Genomic DNA, 26006 nt, shown 5'->3' with positions numbered 1-26006 from the left:
GCACGACACCGGTCAAAACAAAACTGACACATCTACTAAAGCACCTGACACATTATTTTGTGAATCAAATTGACAAATACGCTGATTTCTTTTGTCTTATATTTTGGGATTCATCATGGTAATGTGAGAGTTTAGTAGTAACATATTTAATAGACTATTATAAGCAAGTACCAACACAGTGTTATGGCAATTCCTATCTATTTTGTGCTTCAGCGAATCGGTGGTTAATCTCTATTGGCCTCTCATGATGTTTAAGGGCGAACTTACCAATCATGTGTTTTTATGTCACTCTAGTAAGAAAGTACTTGTTGAAAACATGAATGAATGTGAAGAGATGGATATGAAAGTCTGGATAATAATTTGTCTTGTTTTATGTGTACAACAAATGACATTAATCAGCTGCATGTTGAGAAAATCATTAATCGTTATGACCGTAGTACATATGAACGAACTGTTCTAAAAAATTTGTTTGAGAGTAAGTATGGCTTCTCTCCTTTACTTAATTCAGAATGTGGCTGTTGATGAAGATGAAGATCAGTACATGATTGGTATTAGGAATGAGGAAACTAGGATTATGGGCTTCCTGAAGTGGTTATGAGAGAGAGAGAGAATAATAATAATTTTTTTTTTTTTTTTTTGGATACTGAAGTACATGAAGTCAGTAACATTTGAGCAACACATTTCAAATCACCAAATTGTCATAAACTTTAATTCAATGAATGAATTTCTGCATTTAGCAGATGCTTTTATCCCAAGTGCATGTCCTCAATGAGAAAGAGGTTTTATGTATAAAATTTAATTGTAGGCCTACAGTGTGTCTAAGAAACAGGAAAATAACTATTTTCATAGAATATTAATACATTTCACTATTTACAGTAGATTTGTTACAGTTGTATTCACAGTTCAAATCATAAAAGCAGTATAATACTAGTTAAAGTGTTGCTGTATTTGCACTTCTGTATACAGACTTCAGACACTAACCCTAGTATAACTATAACAAGTAGTATAGCTAGATCCTCTAAATTCGAGTAAGTGGGCGCACATTAGAAAAGGGTTTCGGGATTTGTGCCAGGATTTTACCAATAGAGGCGCTATTGTAGGAGAAACCGCACCATAGCGTTCAAAGAATACCGAAATCCCTCTTCCAAATATCAATAATACATGTATCTTTAATATATCCTCCGTTGATTTAGCAATGCTGGTTTTATGCAAGATAATAGAAACTGCAAGAAGAAACCTCACTTAATAATAAAACATTTTTTAAGGTTGTTCTGTCTTTTACTGTACAAAACGTGCAACATTTTCAGTTTAATTCAGAACAAATAATTAATTAGAACTACAATACAATACTCATTTTTAGAGTGAATTGCCAGAAACCATCTGGTAAAAATCTAAATGCACAGACTGAGGATAAAACTGATTCGATTTGATTACAGTTTCAGCAAAAACAACAGCAGGATCCAAAATCTGCATAGAAATATGTTGTATTTGAATGCCACAGTACTGATACTCATAAACAGATGTTATTATATGAACGTATAATAAAAATCTGACGTGATGGTAAGATCTGCCATACAGTTAGTCACATCATTGTTTCATGAATGTGACTTTAGGATTTCGATGCAGTGCAAAAAAAAAAAAAACTCCACAATAATTTCTTAAAAACAGACAGATTATGTTTTGTAGAATAACTTGGGGATGTGTTTATATATTTTACAAATCAAATACTGACTGCATCTGCAAAACGCTTATGAGTGACTGAAAAACAGAAGAATACAGCTCATGTCAGTAAATGTTTATTTTATGTTTTGTTCTTAAACTCATTTAATGCTGTATAAAAGCTGTCTTTTGCACTGAACACCAGAGCTATGTGTATCCTAATGACTGCTAAATCTCACAGTGCTTTATTCTAGACCTTTTAACAGAGTTTCACTGTTTCTCTGTTAAGCCTTTCATACACACTTCACATAATATAAAACTTACTCCAATTCAAACTTTGACATCTGTTTAACATTTTTCCTTTTAAAAATAAATCTATCCGCTTTAATAACTCCACGTCTTATATTTCAGTGGCACGTACAAGTCATAGTCTTTATTTTCACACGATCATGTTGAAAGATTAACAGATGGTTTTCAATAGCATGCTAAAACACCCCACAAGGAGCGAGAACTGACACTTTCATTCAACAAAAGCTGTCAATACATCTACAGAATAAAGAAATCTTCCACCGAAGACAGAGATCTGAACACAAGTCAAAACTTGTTAATGTTTTGATTAGCTCAGGGACCCGGAAACATTTTCCATGGTTTCCAAAGAATGACTTGAAAATTATATTCACAAGTACAAAAAAAAAAACAGCCTTTTTAACAAAAAAATAAACAATTATTTTCGCTTCATGAGGATCCTGAAGATTGTATATATTGCACTAGTCTATGGTCATCCAAGTCTACTACTACACAGGTCTGAGGTCTTCTCTTTTGACGTAATCAGAGGTCTTTTCGTGACTTTTGCTCTTCTTGTTCTGGTGCGTCTTCACATGTTTGGCCAAATGGTCGCTCCTCATGAACCTCTTGCAGCAGTCCGGACACACAAAACGTTTTTCCCCGGTATGAGTTCTCAGGTGCCTCTGTAACTCGTCCGATCGGGTGAAGCTCTTCCCGCAGAAGAGCCAGTTACACACGAAGGGTCTTTCTCCCGAGTGCCAGCGCAGGTGCGCCTTCAGGTGGGACGTTTTGCCGTATACTTTCCCGCATCCGGGGATGTGGCAGATGTGCTGTTTCTTTTTCCCGGGCTCGTCACTGGAGCTGGACGACTGGCAGTTAGGACACCGGCATCTCCGGCAGCGCCTGGCGGTGGCCAGGGGGGATTTGGTGTGGAGGAGGGCTGCGATTTGAGTCTGGTACTGTGCAAAGTCTGTGTGTCCCAACACCAAGCCCCTCTGGATGGGGAAGCGGTGTGGGCCGAGGCTCGCTGGGTGGCTGACGTGGTTTCCTTGCTGGAGGCTCCACCACGGTATTTCCTCCCCGGGGTTTGGAGACAGCTGTCTCTGCTGCTGATGGACTAGCCCTGAGTGTCCCGGGACGAAACCGTGCGGGATGGGGGGCGGCGCTGCGTAGGTGACGGCCGGCACGTAGGTCGGTGGACGGCTTGATTGTAACGACTGCATGGAACAAGGCAACATCTTGACCGGAGAGAAGTCATAAGGATAGGTGGGGTCGGCCGGAGGGGTCAAGGGGAGCTCGTGGTGGGTGGTGTAGGAGCCCTGCAGGTGAGATTTGGAGGATAGTCCAAAGGAAGAATTGTTGGAAAGCGAGGACTGGGGATTGGCCTCGTTACTCCAAGGGTGGAAAATCCGTGACGGAGACCCGAGGGTCGTGTCGTAGGGAACCTGAATGAAGTCAGTGGGTGTTGATCCGTGATGATGACCGATCCGGTTACACGTCGCCGCTAGAAGCGTCAGAGGAGAGTGTTTGCTGTTTTCTGGCGAGGAGTTAGGAGTGCGGTCCTGGATCGTAGGAAAGAGCCGTAATTAAATATATGCACATGACACATGCTTGAAAACACTTTTTAAAGATCTTATTGTACTTTTTGGGGAAACACTTCCACATGTTTTGTTCAATCATACATACAACATTTTTCACAGACGCAAATTAACCCTGATGTTAATAAAGTATTTCAAAATGAGCCAAAATGACCTTTAAGATCTGTGCTCACAAAACTTTTGTTATTTGAATACGCATAACTTTAGCTGCATTGGTGAAATATGCTCTCAATATTTTTTAAGCAAAAAAAAAAATAATAATTGATTCATATGAGATATTTGCCATCTTAATGAAATACACTGTAAAAAAAAGTTATCCAACTAAAGTTCAACTGCATCTGCATCACAAATTTCTAATTAAAGTGCAAAACAAATTTAGTGCACTTTTTGTTCCACTAATTATAATTAACCCGCTGGTGATAAAAATCGAACTGAAACTCTGAAAAACTCGAACAACATAACGATAAAGGAAGTCAGAAAGTTCGTAAAGTCTTTTTATGTTCTATAAATTAAATATGAACTCGTTCGAATAATCGCTGGCCTAATAAAGTAGAAATGTCTCGTTATCTGCAGGAGTTTGCGCAGTTGCTCGTCAGTAACCACCAGGTCTTTTCTTTCCTTCGCGTTATCCGCGACACGCGCGCTACGAAGAGCATTTTCAGCAACATCTCAAACTTTTGACGAACCTGAAGAAATGCCTGTAGTGTGTCGTTCCTCAGCACAGCCACAGCTGCCATGGCAACACTTCCTCGAGTTCCTCAAGCTTCCCGGTTTAAAGCAGCCAGATTCACTTCTTCTGAAATACTTGAAAACGTCTTCTCACGGAAAGTGCGCGCGCGTCGCTTCCTCTCCTCCAGCTATCCCTGGACCATCTGAGGGAGTGAAGGATCACTTCTTTGGATGTGATAAGGACTTTGGTGGGCCGCCAGCCAGTCAGGAGTGAGATTTATGACTTTGAAGTTCGCCGCTGCCCAATCATCAAAGCAGAGCGGCTCTTTGAGAGGGGGAAGCAAATCCTCTGAATCCACACAAAGCTCCTATGGTGTGTTTGTTGCTCTGGATAAAAGGGCTGATTATTAGGGGGGATGGGACGGGTGGGGATAAAGGCGGGACAATTAATGAAGTAATCACTATGTGGGAAATGTATATACACAAATAATTGGATTTTCTTGATCAAAGAGCCCCTCGCCGCCTGGAGACCCCGCTATTGGATGCCGGAGTCACCCGATCCCCCTTTCTGTAATTAAGGATTTGTTGTGTAACAATGCAACTGTGTGTTATCTCTAGAGATCTGGTGCAGGCTTATGAGATAACTTCAAGAGGAAGGAATCATTTGACTCAGTAAAAAGTTCACACGTAGTTTATTATTAATATTATTTTTTATTTATTTTATTTTTATTATTATTATTGGATACTTTAGTTTTATTATAGTTACCCAAGGAGTTTGGCTTACAACAAAAATCACAGCGAACACGCCATATTAGCAGTTATTCATAAAAGAACATGGCATTAAAAATGAGGATTTAATACACAATTTATAAACAAAAAGATGTACATCAAAATTGTGCAAATGAAATAGGGAGAATAAATAGAAGACATGGAGTCTGGTGTTGATATTTTATGTAATAATTAGAAGCTGTCCTGTGAGTAAATGCAATAATACCACTTTTATTTAATGACAACAGTAGGCTAATGAAACACACGACTTTGATCAACAGATTTAATGGTGACCAAAGCAGGCTACAATTTTCCCACAGACAGGGGAAACCCAAAGTGTTTTAACAAATAATAAAAGTATAGGATCCGGTTGTTTCTGCCACAAATAACAAAGCACTTTTCCTTTGGTTGCACTAATTGCTGGTGATTAAAGACCAAAGAGAACAAGCGACTGCTTATTGTTTCATAGTTAAATAATTTATTAAAGAACAATCCCACAGCACTCTGAGAAAGTCAATGTGAAGCCATCAAGGTGTGGAGGTGACATGATGGAGATGATGTCTTAGTTGTGTGATTTGTAGGCATGGCAAGAGGAGGAGATCCGATCTTTGAGAAAGTCTGAACATTTTCCAGTTCTCCTCCCTCTTCTCCGCCCCGAACCAGCCAAGCCTTCAGTGAAACCCTGTCTCTGTCACATTTAACACTTCCAACAAACATCACAGGAATCAGGGACTAAGCATGGTAAACGAGTGCTAAAAACCACAAGTGCCTCAAAGTAGGATGTGTTTAGGAGTTTCAAAGTTTTGCAGGCAGTTAAGTAAACCGTCAAATCAGCGCAGCTTCAAATATGAGCAGTAAAACAAGACCCACAGAGAGATGTGTCTAATCTATGACTTTTTAAACTGTCCCTTTCGAGCAGTTTGGAGTAGTTGATGTCGAAGCAGATCAGCTCTTTTGATGGGATTAAAGTTTCTCACATATTAATGGAGGAGGAGTGGGATTCCCACCGGGAGGAGATCTCAGTTTCCCTGCAGTCCATTGAGTACAATTCTGTTTATTCTTCTTAACAGTCGCCTCCAAATTATAATGTGTAAACTGTTATAACTATATAATATTAAAAACCTATGATATATGAATAGATTTCTACAGACAGTCTCATAAGCATTTAAAAAGTAGCACACAATAAAACTTGAAATTGTTTATTTTAATTATCAGACAGATTAGGATACAAAACAGCTGTCAAGACCGGATTGAGAACACAGACACTGTACAAGACTGAAACTTCACCACAACTCACAACCATGTTTTTTAAGACCATGCAGTGCATTACTTTCCAGATGTTATGTTTTCTGAAACTTTACTGTGTCGTTGAATGAATGCATTACCAGAGGGAGTTTTATAATATCAACATGAGAAGCAGTGATGCATATTTAAGATCTGTACCAAACTGTTACTGGAACAGCGAGTCTCACATTACAGCGCCGCTCATTTACACGCTCTGCTTCATTAAAGTGAAGAGAGCACATTATTGAGCAGCTGATCACTTTCTATCAAGAGGATGTACACACTTCGTTCTGTGGTCTGTTGCTCATAAACAGCTTAGACCAAACAGGAACAACAAAAGAAACAAATAATGCACAGTGAGTCAATCATCTAATCATGTTGTTTGGCAACATATAATTTTAAATATTAACAGTTCAGTAGTCTGCCATGGAGGGACGGTCTTTATATAATTAACCACAGTATGTATTTTTCCTTTTTATTTTACAAGAAAACTGATAAAGAGAACATTTTTTATTTCATAATAGATGCTTAAATCCAGAAATAAATGCATACATAGATAGTAACCCCTCATTATTTTATATATACAGCAGATTTCGCAGCAAAAGGCTGGAGAAGGCAATCTGTAAAAGAAAAGAAAAAAAGGGTGATTAGTTTTCAGTGGTTATATAAAACATAAATGCAAACATTTGACCATGTAAGATAAAATTCTGAAAGCTTGTCATGTAAATCAATTATCTTTATAAAAATACAGATGACTACATAAAGTGCGCGTAAATATCAGTTGTTACTCTACATCTCCTAATAATATGTTTTACCAAAACATATAATAAATGCAATACAACGATTGAGAGATGAACAAATATTATGTTCTTGACAATCCTGTTGCATTATATTTGATACGGTTTAGCAAGATTTAAAAAAATAATAATTAATACATGAATAATCAAATACTTCACTTCAGTCCAGTAATTGTTCAATTTGAAATATTATTAACAATATAAAGGTTATTTTTACATTAAATCTATCAAAAAGTCAGGTGAACCACAAGCTGACGTATTTACAATCAGATTAAATGGCCTTTTACTTGCTGAAAAAGTCTGAACCATCAACCAGACTAGAGAAGGCATGTAGACATTGTACACAAAGTTTTCCAACAAATTTTTGATCATGTTCATAATTTAAAATAAGAAACAGTAGGCTTTATAGGGCTAATGAAAAGTTTGTCCAAATCACGTTAAATATCAGTCAAATCTACAATAGTTCGATGGTGACGCACAATTTTAACGGATGTCTTCTGACATTTTGATAAAAGCATCAACATTTTTAGTGCTTCTTTCGGACAGGTCAGAGTCGTGTCTAACTTTTCACGTTCTCTGGACAGACAGCAGAAGAAAATAAAGCAAAAAGTCTGAAAAAAGAAAAAGGGGATCCACATCTGTCTCGCACACAAGAGCAGGAGAGATGGAAAGGCAGAGAAATGCTCGGGGCGACCGAGAGCCTCAGTAATGGTGTCTCGTATGAGAAAACATCTGTGAATTTCCTCAGCGATCTTCAACAAAGTCCAACTCAGAGCAGTCACTCAGTGGCCCTTTGAAGTCTCCCCGACAGAGAGCTGCCATTGTGTGCTGAGCCTGACTCTGCTCTTGCTAATTTCCAACATTTTCTCCTGAAACCTGATCCTGTTGCCTGTGCTCAGGCTGGAGTGGTGTGCTGACGGGCCTCGGGTCAGGAGATGAGGGAGAGGTCGCCCCTTGAACACCCGCTCACCGCTGTGTGTGGCACCGTAAATCTGACCCAATGTGTCCCCGCCGGCCCGGGGTAACTGTTGGGGTCACGTCTGGCTTCCTCGAGTGTGATCAGAGGTTAAGGGTTAGACGGAGGGGCCAGAACATCTAGCTCATGGATATTTACTTATTTTAGATTCAGATTGGGATTGGGTTTGAAGACCTGTGTAGACGTTTGTCCTCGAGACTATTTAGGCTTCTGTTGTTACTGAATTAATCAAACATTTCAGAGCACATAGAAAGAGAGAGTTATAACATTTAGATTTCAAAACAACAAACAGTTGTTTTCAAGCAAATTAATATTTATCAATTGATGGCCAACTGGAAATAAGAGATATTGTTAATCAAACCTTTCAGCTTTACTGAAGTATCAGCTTTATCTCAAACGTTTCTCATTAAATCTGTGAAATGCATCAATGAGTCAAGAGTGATTTACAGTACATAAAACTATAGAAATATAAAGCACATAGATTATCACATCAGATTATAAGGATTCGTAAAGTTTGTATTAAATTAATTTGCAAACACAGTATCTTGCCAAATTTGAGAAATATTTGGGATCTCTTCTGAAACCTTAAAGTAGACCTGAGAGATTACTAGAGGTCTTTTTTCTCAGAATAAAAAAGTGGTGAATTGGGAGCCTTTATTTAATTTAATTTAATCTGTGTTCATAATCACAACTGAGATATTAAATTAAGTTTGGCATTTTAGTGACTTTATTATATCCCACTAGTCATTAATTAAAGTTAAATCTAAAACCATAATAAAAAGTTTAATTATTTGAAATAAATGTTAACAAAAATTACATAAAAAAACAAAAACAAAAAAACAAACACTTATTTCAGATAGCTGACAAGGAAACATTTCTCATTTATCATAAATTTAATTTGATGTACTAAAATAAGTACAATTAAAAAAACAGCAAAGTTAATAAAACACCAAAAATATTAAACTAAAGTAACTACAACTAAAAAAACTTTAATAGTACATCAGTGATGCTAAAATAAAACCACTTTTATTTCTTTATGATTCCAGAACTCACATTCTGTAACACATAGTGTAGAGAAGATAATGGTTCAAGCTGTATATGGTAAAGTACTTCCCACAATGGTTATGTGTGTATGATTATGATGAGCTGTAAGAGACCGACTGAACTGAGACTTGCTCTGACGTAAGGGACAGATTTGTTGTTTTTCCTCCTGAATGTAAACAGGTCGTGGCCACTTCTTCTCTCAGCGCTCGTCCTGCTTGCGTTTACTCAGTGGCAGCTGCGAGCACCATCTGGGAGGGCTTCAGCAAGGCCAAACAAAACAGGTTACACCTTCGGCCATGCCAAGTCCTGTAGCCTGTTCCTGGTCTGCACAAACAACAGGGGCTAATCACAATTTCATGCTCTGATTTTCCCCAGACCTCTATCCAAGCCCCGCAGGAATAGAAACTTTAGCTCATTTTCAGGAGATATGGCTACATGCGCTTGCATATGGCCGTGCTCATGCGGGATAGTGCTCAGCTCATAGCTTATGATTACAGAATCCAGCATTTTCATGCTCAAAGTTGTTTCTCCAATTATGGGCACTTTTGGAAAGATAAACTCCCTTAAATCACACTTTTAACAGTCAATTAAATTTTTGTGTTTCAGTGTTTAACAGCACAGACGTCACAGGACAAATGTGTCATCCTATTTCATCGCATGGCAAACTAATTACTACATTTAATTTTTGTAATAACACATTTTTTTAAAAACATTGTTCGCAAAAATTTTAAAAGGAGGATATTATTTGTCCTATATAAATGCAATTAAATTGTATTTGAACCCTTTTTATACTTTGTAAAGGATAACAAAAATGCTTTTAAATTCACATACACTACTGTTTCAAAATTATATATTTAACCCAAAAGTCCAAGTAAAAACTCTAATTGTTATATGCATATATATTAAAATATTCAAATAAATGACATTCTGTTGAACTTTCTTTTCTAAAAAATCATAAAACATTTATCATGGTTTACACAAAAATATTAACCACAACTGTTTTCGAATTTTGATAATAATATTTGTTTATTTATTTTTTGATTTAATCAGCAAATCAGCATATAAGAATGATTTCTGAAGGATCATATGACACAGAAGACTGGAGCAATGATGCTGAAAAATCTGCTTTGATCACAAGAAGAAATATCTTAAACTTAAAAACAGCTATTTAATCAGTTCCCTGTATTTTTGTTTATGCTATATTTTTGATCAAATAAATGCAGCCTTGGTGAGCATAATTATTATTAATTATCTTTCTGACAGGTAGGGTAACAAATAATGTTTTTTTTTTAAACGTGATTTTTTTAAAAGCAAAAATCTGGCTACAATATTCACATCCACATAAATTCATTTTTAAAAGTAAAAGCCATGGTAAAAAGTTTTCAAAACAACTTTAGAAAAAAGTTAGAGATCATGGAACATAAAAGAGTCCATAGTTGAGGAAAGTTCATGCGAATCGACTGAAAAAGTTAAGACTAGTTTGATAAATCTTTTAGACACAAGACTAGTTTGGTAAATCTTTTAGATGCAAGACTAATTTTGGTAAATCTCTTTAGACGCAAGACTAGTTTGGTAAATCTTTTAGACGCAAGACTAGTTTGGTAAATCTTTTAGAAGCAAGACTAGTTTGGTAAATCTTTTAGACGCAAGACTAGTTTGGTAAATCTTTTAGACGCAAGACTAGTTTGGTAAATCTTTTAGACGCAAGACTAGTTTGGTAAATCTTTTAGACGCAAGACAAGTTTGGTAAATCTTTTAGACGCAAGACTAGTTTTGGTAAATCTTTTAGAAGCAAGATAGTTTGGTAAATCTTTTAGACGCAAGACTAGTTTGGTAAATCTTTTAGACTTTTAGACACAAGACTAGTTCGGTAAATCTTTTAGACGCAAGACTAGTTCAGTAAATCTTTTAGACGCAAGACTAGTTTGGTAAATCTTTTAGACGCAAGACTAGTTTGGTAAATCTTTTAGACACAAGACTTTTTCGGTAAATCTTTTAGACGCAAGACTAATTTGGTAAATATTTTAGACGCAAGACTAGTTCAGTAAATCTTTTAGACGCAAGACTAGTTCGGTAAATCTTTTAGACGCAAGACTAGTTCGGTAAATCTTTAAGACGGAAGACTAGTTTGGTAAATCTTTTAGACGCAAGACTAGTTTGGTAAATTTTTTAGAAGCAATACTAGTTTGGTAAATCTTTTAGATGCTAGACTAGTTTGGTAAATCTTTTAGACGCAAGACTAGTTTGGTAAATCTTTTAGACGCAAGATTAGTTTGGTAAATCTTTTAGACGCAAGACTAGTTTGGTAAATATTTTAGACGCAAGACTAGTTCGGTAAATCTTTTAGACGCAAGACTAGTTCGGTAAATCTTTTAGACGCAAGACTAGTTTGGTAAATCTTTTAGACGCAAGACTAGTTCGGTAAATCTTTTAGACGCAATACTAGTTCGGAAAATCTTTTAGAAGCAATACTAGTTTGGTAAATCTTTTAGACACAAGACTAGTTTGGTAAATCTTTTAGACACAAGACTAGTTTGGTAAATCTTTTAGACACATGACTAGTTTGGTAAATCAGTTGGCTAATAGCTCAGTTAGTACTGAGACAGATGTCGAACATTGGTGAGATTTGGCCACAGTCCTCTTTCAGTTCCAAATGCAGCGGGACAAAATCACCCACTTTTATCCCTCCGGTATTCACTCAGTGCTCATGCAAATGTGGGTAAATCAGCGGGGCATAGAAAGCCCTCAACAAATTGCAGGTGTTAGGAAGCCGAAACAAAGGCCACTACAAGCCCTAATGGCATCCAGCATCATTAGCAAGTCTTTGATGTGCGTACTCCACTCACTCTTTTATCTCCTTCTCCCCCTCTCAGCCCTTCTCTTTCTACATCTTACACTACCCCGCTCTCTCCTTCTGTCTTTCTCCTCTAACCCGCTCTCTTTCCGCGGTTCTTCATTAAATCGGTCTTCGGGGAGGGCGCCCACTCCAGCACCCGACATTTGTTTGGCTCTTATGCCTGTCTGTCTGTCTGTCACACATCAGTCAGCGTAAAAGCAGCATGCTAATCTGCAAATATCCTAAAGTACCTGTTTACTCTGAGAGGCGGCGAGCAAAGATGGCAAAAGAAAGTGTTTACTTTCATTCCCAGTTTTATTATCCTGACGCGATTAAGAGATGCGGGCTCGAAGGAAGCATTTACTAGCAAACTAACATATACGTGAGCACAGGAGTGTGTGTGTTCTTTGGTATCAATGGCAGGTTACCTGCTTTACATCCCAGCAGGTTTGAAAGAGAGGCTTTGGAAACACTGCTATTCAAAACTCTTCCTTTGAACTCTAGAGGATATAGAGACAGGACAATGCCAGCCTATTTGTGTTCCCCCTTTGAAGTCCACCCTGTCTATTAGTATGAGAGAGTGTGCTGTCTGACAATAAATACCGCTCTATCTAAAGATTACGGCTGCAAAATATCTGAAAGGTGCCACATTGCTCCGCATACTTGAAAAAGAAAACACATGCTCTAGAACAAACAGTTAAAACCGACAGGAAAAACTCTTCGGTGTTGTATGCAGACCACATTAAAAGAGCTCGTCGGGTGTTTCAGATGTGGAGGGTGCTTTAATGAAGGCAAAGAATAGGCCGTCCTGGTTTTATGGAGCGTAATTGAGATATTAAAGAGCACAGGTGCAGGGCCAACTTTGTTTACAGGAGCTGAGCTTCTGACACAAGATCAGGGATCGTCGGTAGCTTTAGCTTGTCAATAAAGCATTGTATTTGACAGTTTCACAGCTCTGTTTAATTCTCGACCTGCTTTTGATTGCTAAAAGTCACATAGAGTTTCTTCAGTCTTCGTTAACCAAGGATTCCTGCTGAAGAACAGTCTCTACCGTGAAGGCAAACTTCAGAAGCAAGCACAAAAACTAGAGTTTGTTCAAAATTGATTTTTTTATGGCGAAAAAGGCCAAAATAATCTGGGGAACAAGATCTCTCTTAATGGATTCGGTGTTCTTTAAAGAGGCACTCGCGGGTGTTAGAGTGACCTATTTCAGCTGGCGCTTTTCTGAGGAACTAAATATTCTCCCACGGGGAATAATGCTCACACAATATTCTCATTACCACCTCATCCAAGCGCTAGAAAACTGGACACGGCCAGCTATGATTAGAACTAGAACTGATACACACACTAACTGAAAGCGTTATGAACACAACTTTGCGATGATCATTTATCTGCTTTGCCATTGTCTGCAGTCAGAGGGATTACTGTCATTTATAATTACGCTTTAATTCAAATTTTAAGTTGCATGTCCCTTGTAACAAACAAGAATTGAATCTACACTTTCAGTTGAACTTAAAAATTAATTCTAAAACCCAAATCTGGCTAACGCCTGTTTGCTATAAGCCTCATGGAAGTTGAGTGAGTACAGGCCATTTATGAACAAGGAGGTTATTTGTTCAGTGTCATACTTGAGAAAGCATGCATGTTCACAATGCATTCAGATAACTGTTCATAATGTGTTCAACTCACAGAAGCCTAATATGTGTCTTTAAAATGAAACGTGTTTTTCATATATGTTTCAAACTTGGCATAAATTTTAACAGTTCAGTGAGAAACGACTTTATGTTGCATGTAAAAACGATAAGAACCTCTCTCTGAGAAAGGAAAAATAATATCAGCTAGATCCAAATAAGGACAGTTAATTACAAAAACGAACAAGTGAAACTGGACCACACTAAAGAACACCATCATAAACATTCAGAAAACTGGAAAACAAATAATATCTCTCTTAACAACAACAAAATAGGCACTACAAAGAATCCCCAAACCACTAACAATAAATCTGCACTGTCCATGAAACATATAGCAAATTTAGATCAGCCTGTCACAAACTGCTACTGTGCTGGAGCGAGCGGCAACGAGATGCAGAGACGCAGGACAATTCTCAATAAAACAGTCTTTAATCATCTGAAACCAAGGGTTAAACAGGGCAGACAGGAACACACGTAGAATGGAGAGGAAACAAGGGGCAGAACACACTTTATAATCAGTACTAAACAAGGGGAACGAGACGAGACACACCTGAAATCAATGAATATAATCATCACGAGAGAGAAACTAGGTCATGGAGAGCGCATGGGGAGGGAAAACACAACATAACAGGTTCACAATCCTGACACAGCCATTCTCAAACTCATTTTCTTCAGGACGCACATATTTCACAGCGTCTGCTAGCAATTCTACAGGATAATTGTAAACAGAGACCTATGTAAAACACAAGAGGAAAATCATCCGCTTCTTTAGTGACAGATATATACTGAGCAAATGCCAAGTTGGCTTCTTACCAAAATGTCACACATCAGATGATACACTCTGTGTACTATAATTGGCTAACAAATCAGCCGAAATATAGGCAAAATCTTCCACTTCTTCATCAATTTCAAAGAAAAGAAATGTTTTTTGGCATGTGAGTCTCTAAATCAGATTGACTGACTGCAGTATTGCAGGAAATTCATTATCAAATCAAAATAAACAACTGTAGCAAACACACAGATCCCATCACTCCAATATATGCATCAATAAACTGGTGAGAACCCAAACTTGAAAGTTTAGCTACAAGGAATGTGAATTGCTACTATAGAAAAAGGGATGAAACTGGTCAGCAACTGCATGTATTTATATTTACGTTCATACAACACTCATGTACTTCACTTGATATCCACGTTTTATTGACAGTACATCTTTAAAATGTATATTTGAAAATGTGTGCAATATTTTTATATTCTTTGAAAACTTTGTTATTGTAACCTTGCCAATGCTAATGAGCCTTTTATTGACCCCCAAAAAATTAACTGAAAGAGAAAGACAGAAAGATATGGAGGAAGTTTGAGAGAATAAGATCTGTCTACATCTTCACTAAAGATCAGATATTCTTGTGGGCCCTAAAGGGGTCAACAACTGCAGATGAACCAAATTATATGCAAATAATAATAATAATAATAATAAAAACAGTGCCACAAATTGGCTTGTGTGCGTGGTGCGGCCCTTCTCATCTCAGAGAGAGTTTTGTCTAGAATTTCTCATCTACACCAACATCACGGCAGGATGACAAATGGAGTTTTTGAATAAAAGAGAAATAATAATAATAATAATAATAATAATAATAAAACACGGTAAAAGAACAAAGTTGAAAGCAATTTAAAATGTGAGGCATTCACAATAGTCTTATCTTGCTCTCCTCATGTCTTTCTGTCTCTGTGTTTCTCTGAGGGGGGATCAAACGCGAAGAATCACTTTTCATGTGCTAATGTTATCTGGCTCCTTGAGGAGAATTCAAATGAATGATTGTATCATTATTGGTTTGATAAACTGTGTTTAATGAAATAATTATATCAAGGATGTGAATCAAAAATAAGAAAGACATTGGAGGGTATTCCTCAAACTTTCCATTACCACGAGAGGCTTTGAAATGCAGATATTGCCTGATGCCATGAGATAAGGTCAGATTCATCTCTAAGAGTGTCATAAACATCAAAAAAGGGCAGTTGAATATTTGGTTCACAGGGCCCTAAAAAAAATAGGTTTAGACAAAAAGGAAAATTTCTTTTAAAATACTTTATTTATTCTCTGATTTTCAGCACCATTTCAGTGTTTATAATATAAAATATACACTTTTTAAAGTTATGAATTACCTTCATAATGTTTCATAATAACCCTATTTTGACACTGGAATCACAATTAGAAATGTCTGAATTTCACTACAGCCGATATCAAATATTATAACTGCTTTCCTCTTCACTTCTTCCAGACTTCACAACTTCTTCCAGACAATCACATTAACTAGCAACATGATGCACTAATACGTCTCAACAAAAAAGTGCCACATTATTGTTTGGTTTAAATTAAACCGTTTCTTTCTTTCACAAAATTCTGAGTTTATTTAAGCAATTCTGGGTTTACATCTTGCAAATGGCAAGTTTCTGAGTTACATAATTGTAAAAGTCAAAATTACCTTATTTTATCCTTTGGTGGAAACAAGCTTCCTAGATATCTATTCAATTATGTAATAACATAATACAATGCAACATAACTTAACATTAGTTATCTATTTTATCAGTTCAAACAGATTGTTGTACAAGTTGGTTTGCTCTTGTTAAAATAAATCTATTTTCAAGTGTGTGGTAAGTGTCTAAAGTGCTTTGTGGGGTCACTGTAAATGGATAAAAAGTCAACAGAAAGTCAGAGTTTCTGCTGTTGTGTCCTGAATGACTATTACGACACCACAGGACGTCAGTGTCTCCAAACTCAATGAGCTCTGTCATTAAATTCTTCATTCATTCATGCAATGTGACATCTGCACTGTCTGTCATGTGTACTAAGGTGAAACAAGTCAGATCTGACAGTCTGCCACAGCAGACAAGACTACAATCATTGAAAGAGGAGAAAAAAAAGTCTGCTGTCTGCGAAGCTCTCACCAACTGTCAGCACGCGTCAAGGCGGTGGGCGGAGCACAGCTCATCTGGAGGAGATAGCAGGAGGGCCAGTGGGCGTGGCGTTCTTAGGGTTTGGGGAGGGGTCAGATAAAATCTCATCCTCAGGGACAGACAGTAATTGATAATATTCATCCTCTCCATCCAGAAGCTTGATCTGCCTGCGATAATAGAGAGAAATATAAGAGGGTCACTGATACATTAAGCCAAACAGAGCATAAACTGTAAAAATATAGGTATGGTAAGCTAAAAACTTGCTTCTTGTAATATCTAAATTAACTGGATCAATCCATTAAAATAATATATTAATATAACTGAATTAACCTGACTTTATTTTTTGTAAGGGTGAGATCAAGATGTTTCTTAAAGTAAATATAACGTGGAATTTTTTTTGTGAATGTCTTTGTCAATATTTTACATGAAAACCTATTTGACATAACAGCCTATGACATTTTGAAAATGTGTTTATTGTAGTTGCTGTACCTCATTTTTTCTTTCAAGTCATCTAATTTTTTTAAAACATCAGAGATTGTACTTTTTTCTCAGATTTTTTTTTTTACGGGATTGATAAGAGTATTGTGTTAAAAAAAATTTTAAAAACTATTTTTAGGGATGGTATAACTGTGTGTTTTGTGTTGAGTACAGACAGCAATGAGAACAAATGGAGGAGAGAACAACATAATCTTCCATTTTTATATGATAAATACTTCTAATCAAATTACTCAAATAGAAATATTTAAACGTAATCTCTCAACTAATATAAGCTCATTAAAACTGCATAAGTAATAATGATGATAAATTATCTAAATACTGTTAAAAATATATTTAAAATTCCTTGAAAAACAGCAGAACATGCAAATTTCCCTAATCACATCCTAAATGATATTGGCTGCACGTGTCTTTTCGTTTCCATTACAAGATACTGTAATGAACTTTCAACTAAATGACCTTTTCAACCATCTCAACTAGTTACTCTAGCTTCACATATTCTCTGAGGTCCTCGGATTCAAAACATCTTGACTTTCCTCTGTGGGTGGAAGGTCATTTGGTATCATGGAAATCCTGAAACTCACTCCACACAGCGACTTTTCCATCCACTCTTCTATTCTCTCAATACAATTCCCTTCCACTAACTCTTAATGTGTGTTTTTTTTTTTTTTTTTTTTTGAGTTTCTTATGTCAGTCAGCTGCATTTGTGTCTGAAATTTGAACAAACCTGAGTGCTATAAATAACAGCCAATAAATTAATAAAACAGTGTTTTATTTTAAAGTTTTAAAATAGCCAAACACATAACCAGAGAGCTTAAAACAGCGAACTAAATGCAAAAGAAAGTTGCCTTATTTTTTCACCGGGGTTAAAAATAACAAATATATAAAAGAAAAAGCAAGAAACAGTTAATCCTTTCATAAAGAGCGCTGATATACAGCCTGCTCGAGGTATTAGAGGAAGCAGGCTTAACTTCACAGACTGTGAGGTCACATTGCTCACAATTAATACATGCATTCTTATATCACGCTTCTCTCCTCCCAAAAATAATAGAAAAAATGGCCTTCTTATAGTTCGTATTTTCAGCTGCGCATTTGCATGAGAAGCAAACAGAGCCGAGGTCGTCTCGGCTCCCCTCCTGAGCTGGTGGGGTGTTTAGATATGAAGAAGGAAAGCTGTTATTTACCCCAGTTTTCTGGGTTTCCTCTTGCTCCCCTGATAATCCAGACTTCTCTGCAGAGAGGACACAGAACCAGCGCACGCAAACACATATGGACAAACACACACACACACACACACACACACACACACACACACACACACACACACACACACACACACACACACACACACACAGAGTTAGAAAAGCTTCAGAAAAGACAAGCACGAAGCAACGAACATGCGCGAGAGAATCATTAATTTTTAATTCAAAGTGATTTTGTGTTGAATGTGTGCAGATGCTGATAATATCAGAAGTCACAGCATAATTTTTCTTGATCAAAGCGCACGGGGCTGAGGCTGATGAGGCAGGCATCTTGCTCGGCTTTGATAAACCACATCAATTATTCACCGTGAAGGGAGACATCCTCACATGAAAGCAACAGATAAAGCGCCAAAGCACATGGTGGAGACAACAGAACGGCGGAGCGGCGTGGGGGTGGGGGCTCGGGGGTCTGGCACAGGTAGCTTTAATTGTATTATCATCTGGAAACAAAGTTAGACAAAGGCTTCCATGAAAGGCTTTGAACTCACATTGAGATGGTTGTAATAAAGACTGTCTTCCGGGCTGTTTAGGAGCTTGGGCTGCTGTCCTCTTCGCCGAGGGGAACGGTGATGTAGCTTCACCATTGGACCTGCGGGACACACACACACACACACACACACACACATGCATCAGTGACATGTCTCCCATTGTGTTCCCCTGCAGGAATTGTACAAGCAGAGCGGGACAAATAAAGCTGACAGCTGCAACATAAATACATCACACTAAACATTAGTGCACTGCAAGATTTGCACATTTCGTGAAGAAAATGTGAGTTGTGCTTGCCCTTACAAAAGTTGCTATGCAGTGGCATAAATGTGTTCTGAGTGTAATTTGTAATTCGTGTGTTTTCATTTTGGTCAATAGACATGGCTTCTTCAGTATTTTTCATCCTTTTTTTGCAGAATGTGTATTTAGCTAAGAAAGTACTGAGTAATATAAGGCAACTAAATAGGTTAAGGTTAGGTTTAAGGGTTAGTACATAGTTATTACCCAGCTATTGTAATTGCAATAATAAGTACATAGTATGTCCACACAGAACAGGACTGTAAAATAAAATGCTACCCAAAAATCAGTAATTGTACACCACTCCATAACAAGCCAAATCATTTGAGGTGTGATTAATGTCCTGTTCATATTAAACCACTTTAAGGTAAGTTACACATGTAATTACTTACTAGTAACAGTTATTACAAGTAATTACAAGCAATTAATCCTAATCATAAACCTACCAATAGTCTTAAAGTAAGTACACGTACCTAATTAATATTTCACAATATTTAATTACACATACAAAATATCAAAAACAAGACAAAATCAATTTGAACAATTTTTTTGTTCAAAACACTATCTATACATTTACAAACTTTGAAAGATGTTTCTTACGCTCAGCAAGTCTGCATTCATTTGATAGAAAAAATAGTAAAACATAAATATTATGACAATTTCAATTTAAAATAGCTGTTTTATATTGAGATATGTTAAAGGGGTCATATGATGCTGCTAAAAAGAACATTATTTGGTGTATTTGGTTTAAAGAAATGTGAAATGCGGTTTAAGGTTCAAAAGACACATTATTTTCCACATACTGTACATTATTGTTTCTCTATTGTCTTCTGAAAAGCGTTGATTTTTTAAAGGCTTGTTAGTCTGAAAAGTAAGGTGTGCTCTAATTGGCCAGCTATCAAGTGCGTTTTGATTGGCCAAATACCTCAAGCGTATGACAGCAGAAATGTTACACCCCTAACATATTGTGATGCCCTGTCCAGCTGGAGCAACGAGACATAAACAAAACCCATTCTAAACGTGATATAAACATGATTTCTAGTCGTGTCCTTTTTTGGAAGGCCAAATACAGTTGTTTTCGCTTTCTCAATGAAACAGTGTCACACACACCGGCCTTGAGTGAGCGTAAACACACTCAACACTTACATAAAATGATTATTGTGTTTTGACTATTGCATTTTTGCAGTTTGACTATTGATTTTAATGTTTTGACTATTGCAGGTTGAACGACATTATGCAGAAGAATACTTATCCTATCTACCGTAGGGGGCATCATTTTTCACAAAACTGGATCTCTGTAATGCTTATCATTTCGTTCACATCATTCCATGAATAGAAAACCACTTTTAATAACCCCAGGGGACACTTTGAATATTTTTTTCTTCCCTTTGGCCTTTGTAATGCCCCTGCGGTATTTCCAAGGACTCGCTAATGATGTGTTGAGATATATGGTAGATCAATTAATTTATGTCTACCTGGATGACATACTGATATTTTCACTTTCTTTCCAGGAACATGCTCGACACATCAGGCGAGTGCTTCAGGGGTTGTTAGAGAATGGGCTTTTTATCAAGGCGGAGAAATGCATTTTTCATGCACAATCTGCTCCTTTTTTGGGATACATCGTCTCAGCCGAGGGGGTGTGCATTAGAACCCTGCACGGGCCTCAAATTTAGGCCCAAGCCTGGCCCTGGTTTGAGACGCTCAGGCCCGAGCCCGACAGCTTATCAGAATTAACGGCCCAAACCCACACTTCTCCCAAAACAGCTTATAGCCTGTTTCAGCTATCAAAAAATATTCAGTTTTGTATGTAATGGCAAAGTGATCATATTTTGTTTATTTTTTTTTTTTATTAAGTTAATTTAGAAAAATGTTTGGAGCATTTTTTGTTCGTTAAATATCAATTTAACCTTCTCAAATCATCACAACTTGCCTAAAATAAAGTGCACAGATATACTAAAACAGTTCAAGCATATAACAATTATTAAACATTTAACCTAGATAAATGTGCACTATATACAACAGTTTGTGCAGACGCTTCAGGACATGGAGATGCCAGCATGGTCACTTGCATGTTTTCTGTGGACACACCATCATTGTTGGTCATAAGGTAAGAGCAATTCATCATTCGCAACTGTAAAGGGTCTACTTTGGGGAAGACTGCTGACACCTTGCACAAGGAGTGAAAGACACAAAAGGTCATTGCAAAAGAGGCTGGCTGTTCACAGAGCTCTGTGTCCAAGCATATTAATAGAGAGACGAAGGGAAGGAAAATATGTGGTAGAAAAAAGTGTACAAGCAATTGGGATAACCGCACCCTGGAGAGGATTATGAAACAAAACCCATTCAAAAATTTGGGGGAGATTCCAAAGAGTGGACTGCAGCTAGAGTCAGTGCTTCAAGAAACGCTACACACAGACGTATGCAAGACATGGGTTTCAGCTGTCGCATTCCTTGTGTCAAGCCACTCTTGAACAACAGACAGCGTCAGAAGCATCTAAAGACAAAAAGGACTGGACTGCTGCTGAGTGGTCCAAAGTTATGTTCTCTGATGAAAGTAAATTTTGCATTTCCTTTGGATATCAGGGTCCCAGAGTCCGGAGGAAGAGAGGAGAGACACACAATCCACGTTGCTTGAGGTCCAGTGTAAAGTTTCCACAGTCAGTGATAGGGCTGTCACTTTAAGTTCGAAAATCGATTGCACAATCGATCGGACCAACCAAAAAAAGTTTCAAAAATGAAAATAGGTAATAGATTTTAACCAACTATTAATTTAAAAAGAATTAAACAATTAAAAAATATAGATGTAACAAAACTCACAAACAAGCAGAAAAAGAAAATAAAGAATTCAGAAAGTGCAGTAGGCATTGCGAAAGCTAGACAGAAAATACCAGAAATTTTACGCGCCCAGTGATGTCGAAAGCGACCTCTTATGCTGCATTCACACCAAACGAGAATAGAGCGTCTGGCGCAAATGATTTCAATGTTATTAAGTCAATGTAAAGATGCGTTTACGCGCGTTTGGAGGTCTTGCATCTAGTTACAGGAGATTCTGAGTTATGAAAAGGAGCCACCATTGCCAGCTGACAGCGACCAGCTTTTGTGGTGGAAAATTGTCAGTAATATATATACACATATATATTTTTTAGAGAATGATGCACTCCTGTTGCTGTTTGTTGTTCTGCATGAAACTTCATCCCAATAAATAAGAAACATTGCTGACTTGTGCGTTTCCAGCACTCTCTTTACGTTCATCTGTTATTTGGCGTTGAAAAAGGAAATGTCTTCTTTTTTTTCGACATGGAAAATCGATTTTGCAATCGATTCAATGAACACTTATGTCTTAAAAATCGAAAATGATTTTTTCACAAAAGTGACAGCCCTAGTCAGTGATGGTTTGGGGTGCCATGTCATCTGCTGTTGTTGGTCCACTGTGTTTTCGGAGGTCCAAGGTTAAAGCAGCCGTATACCAGGAAGTTTTAGAGCACTTCATGCTTCCTGCTGCTGACCAACTTTATGACCAACAGGACTTGGCACCTGCACACAGTGCCAAAGCTACCAGTAGCTGGTTTAAGGACCATCGTATCCCTGTTCTTAATTGGCCAGCAAACTCGCCTGAAATTAACACTATAGAAAATCTATGGGGTATTGTGAAAAGTAAGATGCGATATGCTAGAACCAACAATGCAGAAGAGCTGAAGGTCACTATCAGAGCAACCTGGGCTCTCATAACACCTGAGAAGTGCCACAGACTGATCGACTCCATGCAACGCCGCATTTCGGAAGTAATTCAGGCAAAAGGAGCCCAACTAAGTATTGAGTGCTGTACATGCTCATACTTTTCATGTTCATACTTTTCAGTTGGCCAAGATTTCTAAAATCTTTTCTTTGTATTGGTCTTAAGTTATATTCTGATTTTCTGAGATACTGCATTTTGGGATTTTCCTTAGTTGTTGGTTATAATTAGGGGTGCTCCTATCACGATCGGCCGATCGTTATGCGCATCTCGTCAGTAAAGCCGGTTATCTAATCAGCGGTTAATTACATCAGGTGCGTGATTTCACACAGAGCAGCTGTTACTACACAGAGCCATTGTTAATAGAGAAGATGCGCAAATCCACTTCATTTTCAGCGTTTATTGGCGCATCTTCTCAGTTAACAACGACTCTGTGTGGTAACAGCTTCTCTATGTGAAATCACGCACCTGATGGAGATAACCGGCTTTACTGACAAGATGCGCATTAACGATCGGCCGATCGTGATCGGAGCACCCCTAGTTATAATCATCAAAATTAAAAGAATTAAACATTTGAAATATATCAGTCTGTTTGTAATGAATTAATATAATATACAATTATATACAAGTTTCACTTTTTGAATGGAATTACTGAAATCAACTTTTTGTTGATATTCTAAATATATGACCAGCACCTGTATATCTATAGAAAACTTTAAAATAGTACTTAATGAAATAAAACAAATTGAAAACAAAAACTATTTTATTATAATCATAAACCGTATAGATGCATTTCTTAAAGGCATGTCTAATGAGGAGATGGCGAGCACTGCATGTTACGGATCACTCGGAGACAGAGGAGTAACAGATGAAGTAGATGTTTATTTTAAGACACAAGCAGAGGAGAAGGTGGTGAGGAGTGGATGGGAGTTGGGATCCCTGCCGGGAAGGAGGTGAACACACACACACGCACCATTGGGGTTTGGAGGAGTCTTCGGGAATAATCCTTGGAGAGAAGATGAAGGCGAAGTAATCCTTAGAGTATATCCTTGGAGAGAAGATAAAGAGGAGTTAGTCCTTATAGTTTGCGCAGATGAATGATCTTGTCGCGAACGTGACCGGACAATGACTGGGTGCGTGTGTGTGGCTTTTATAGTGCTGTGATGGCTGGCAGGTGATGAGGATCAGGTGGTGATGGTTAGAATTCAGGTGAGGGTGTGCGCCGTGATTGTGTGGAGGTGGAACCTGGCATGTTTGTAACAGTACCCCCCTCCCCAGGGCCCGCTCCTGAGGGCCGGGGACCCCGACGACGTGGTGGGCATCCTCTTCCTCTGGGAGCAGGTCGGTTGGGGTGTATGGAGTTGAAGGTATCCAGCAAGGCGGGGTCCAAGATGTCGTGACAGACCGTGTAGACAGCCAGACATTCTGACCGGGTTGGTACTGGGGGGCCTCGGAACGGCGTAGGTCAGCTGTCGTCCTGCGTCTACGGAGCACCCATTGCAGTTGGTGATGGGCAGCGTCCCAGACCCTCTCGCTCTCCCGGAACCAATAGTCGACCGCGGGAACATCTGAGGGCTCTCCAGACCAGGGGAATAGAAGTGGTTGGTAGCCGAGTATGCACTGGAAGGGTGTGAGTCCGGTGGTGGGTTGACAGAGGGAGTTCTGTGCGTACTCGGCCCACTCCAGGAATTGGTTCCAGTTATGAAATCCACCCCTAGGTGTGACCACGGGCGGTTGGGAACGAGCAGAGGATGAAGTTTGCCAGATGGTACATGGCAAGGACTTTTTGACATGGCGCAGCTGGTATATCCACTCACGTATCTTCTGACATCCGAGGCCATGTTGGGCCACCAGAAGCGTTCCCATAGCAACGAGAGGGTTCCATTGACCCCCGGGTGACCAGTGCCAGGTGATGTATGGGTGGAGTGGATGAGAGGAGTGCGCTGTGTCCTAGGGATGTATTGGAGACCTGGTGGGCAACCCGGCGGAGTGTTGTTGGGGCCCTCTGCTGGAGGGAGAGTTTCTGCAGACCAGGTGATGGGGGCGACTATGACCTTGTCCGGAAGGATGGGTTCGGGGTTCTCCGACTTTTCTTCAGGTGCATAACATCTGGACAGAGCATCGGCCTGTTTTTTTTTTCGCCCCAGGGCGGTAGGTGATGGTAAACTGGAAGCGGGTGAAGAATAGCGCCCAGTGGGCTTGTCTGGGATTGAGTCTCTTGGCTGCTCTATAAGGTATTCCAGATTCTTGTGGTCTGTGAGTACTTGAAAAGGGTGTTTGGCTCCCTCCAGCCAGTGTCTCCACTCCCCCAGGGCAAGCTTGATGGCAAGTAGCTCCCTATTGCCAATGTCGTAATTTACCTCCGCCGAGTTGAGTTTCCTGGAGAAGGCGGCGCATGGATGGAGGCGGCTGGGTGTCCCCTGCTGCTGGGATAGGACCGCTCCCACTCCGGTGGTAGATGCGTCCACTTCCACAACGAATGGTAAGTCCGGGTCTGGATTCACAAGGAGTGGGGCGGTCGTGAAGGCCCGCTTCAAGGTTTGGAAGGCTTAGGTGGTGGCAGGAGTCCATGAAAGGGACTTGGGCTTCTGGCGAAGAAGGTTGGTAAGGAGACTGGTGATAGTACTAAAATTCTGAATGAATCATCTATAGAAGTTGGCGAAGCCAAGGAATCGCTGTAGTTCCTTTATGGTGGTAGGAATGGGCCAGTCCCTGACGGCGCTTACTTTCCCCTCGTCCATCCGGATGCCACTGCGGTCGATGGTATATCCAAGGAACTGCACTGAGGGTTGATGGAATGTACACTTCTCTGCTTTTAGGTAGAGATGGTAGTCCTTCAGGCGTTGCAGGACCTCCGCAACGTGGCGTTGATGTTCTGCCTGGCTCTGGGAGTATATCAGGATGTCATCGATGTAGACTAGGACGAACTGATGAAGGAAATCCCGGAGCACCTCATGTATGAAATCCTGGAATACGGAGGGGGCGTTTACAAGTCCATACGGAATCACGCAATATTCATAGTGGCCAGTAGGGGTGATGAAGGCGGTCTTCCACTCGTCCCCCTCACGTATCCGGATGAGGTTATACGCGCTGCGGAGGTTCAACTTGGTAAACACAGAGGCACCACGGAGATGTTCCAGGGTCGCTGGGCGAGGGGAAGAGGATAACGAA

General features: G+C 38.9%; 2 protein-coding genes across 2 annotated transcripts in view; both read right to left on the bottom strand.

Moving 5' to 3' along the window:
* Positions 1 to 2042: 2042 nt before the first annotated feature.
* Positions 2043 to 4499, bottom strand: sp5a (Sp5 transcription factor a). The gene is made up of 2 exons (XM_026218647.1): positions 4229 to 4499; positions 2043 to 3506 (listed from the first exon to the last, which is right to left on the bottom strand). The coding sequence occupies exons 1-2, from the start codon at positions 4277 to 4279 to the stop codon at positions 2454 to 2456; spliced, it is 1104 nt and encodes a 367-aa protein (XP_026074432.1). The 5' UTR covers positions 4280 to 4499; the 3' UTR covers positions 2043 to 2453.
* Positions 4500 to 6186: 1687 nt separating this feature from the next.
* Positions 6187 to 26006, bottom strand: part of myo3b (myosin IIIB) — a 154060-nt gene continuing 134240 nt past the window's right edge. Inside the window, exons 34-37 of the mRNA XM_026219068.1 lie at positions 18805 to 18905; positions 18239 to 18285; positions 16551 to 16726; positions 6187 to 6883 (exon numbers count right to left, since the gene is read on the bottom strand). Coding sequence (XP_026074853.1) covers positions 16591 to 16726; positions 18239 to 18285; positions 18805 to 18905 — 284 coding nt within the window. The 3' untranslated portion in view covers positions 6187 to 6883; positions 16551 to 16590. The remainder of the gene's footprint in view (positions 6884 to 16550; positions 16727 to 18238; positions 18286 to 18804; positions 18906 to 26006) is intronic.

This window comes from Carassius auratus, chromosome 34 (genome assembly GCF_003368295.1).
Source record: "Carassius auratus strain Wakin chromosome 34, ASM336829v1, whole genome shotgun sequence".
Classification (NCBI taxonomy): domain Eukaryota; kingdom Metazoa; phylum Chordata; class Actinopteri; order Cypriniformes; family Cyprinidae; genus Carassius; species Carassius auratus.
This window is presented reverse-complemented; position numbering and strand designations above follow the sequence as displayed.

Excerpts from the sequence above, each read along its gene's own strand:
- sp5a (XM_026218647.1), bottom strand. The coding sequence starts at position 4,279 with ATGGCAGCTGTGGCTGTGCTGAGGAACGACACACTACAGGCATTTCTT. Across the intron at positions 3,507-4,228 it reads CACTACAGGCATTTCTTCAG|GACCGCACTCCTAACTCCTC; the intron begins GTTCGTCAAAAG and ends CCTACGATCCAG.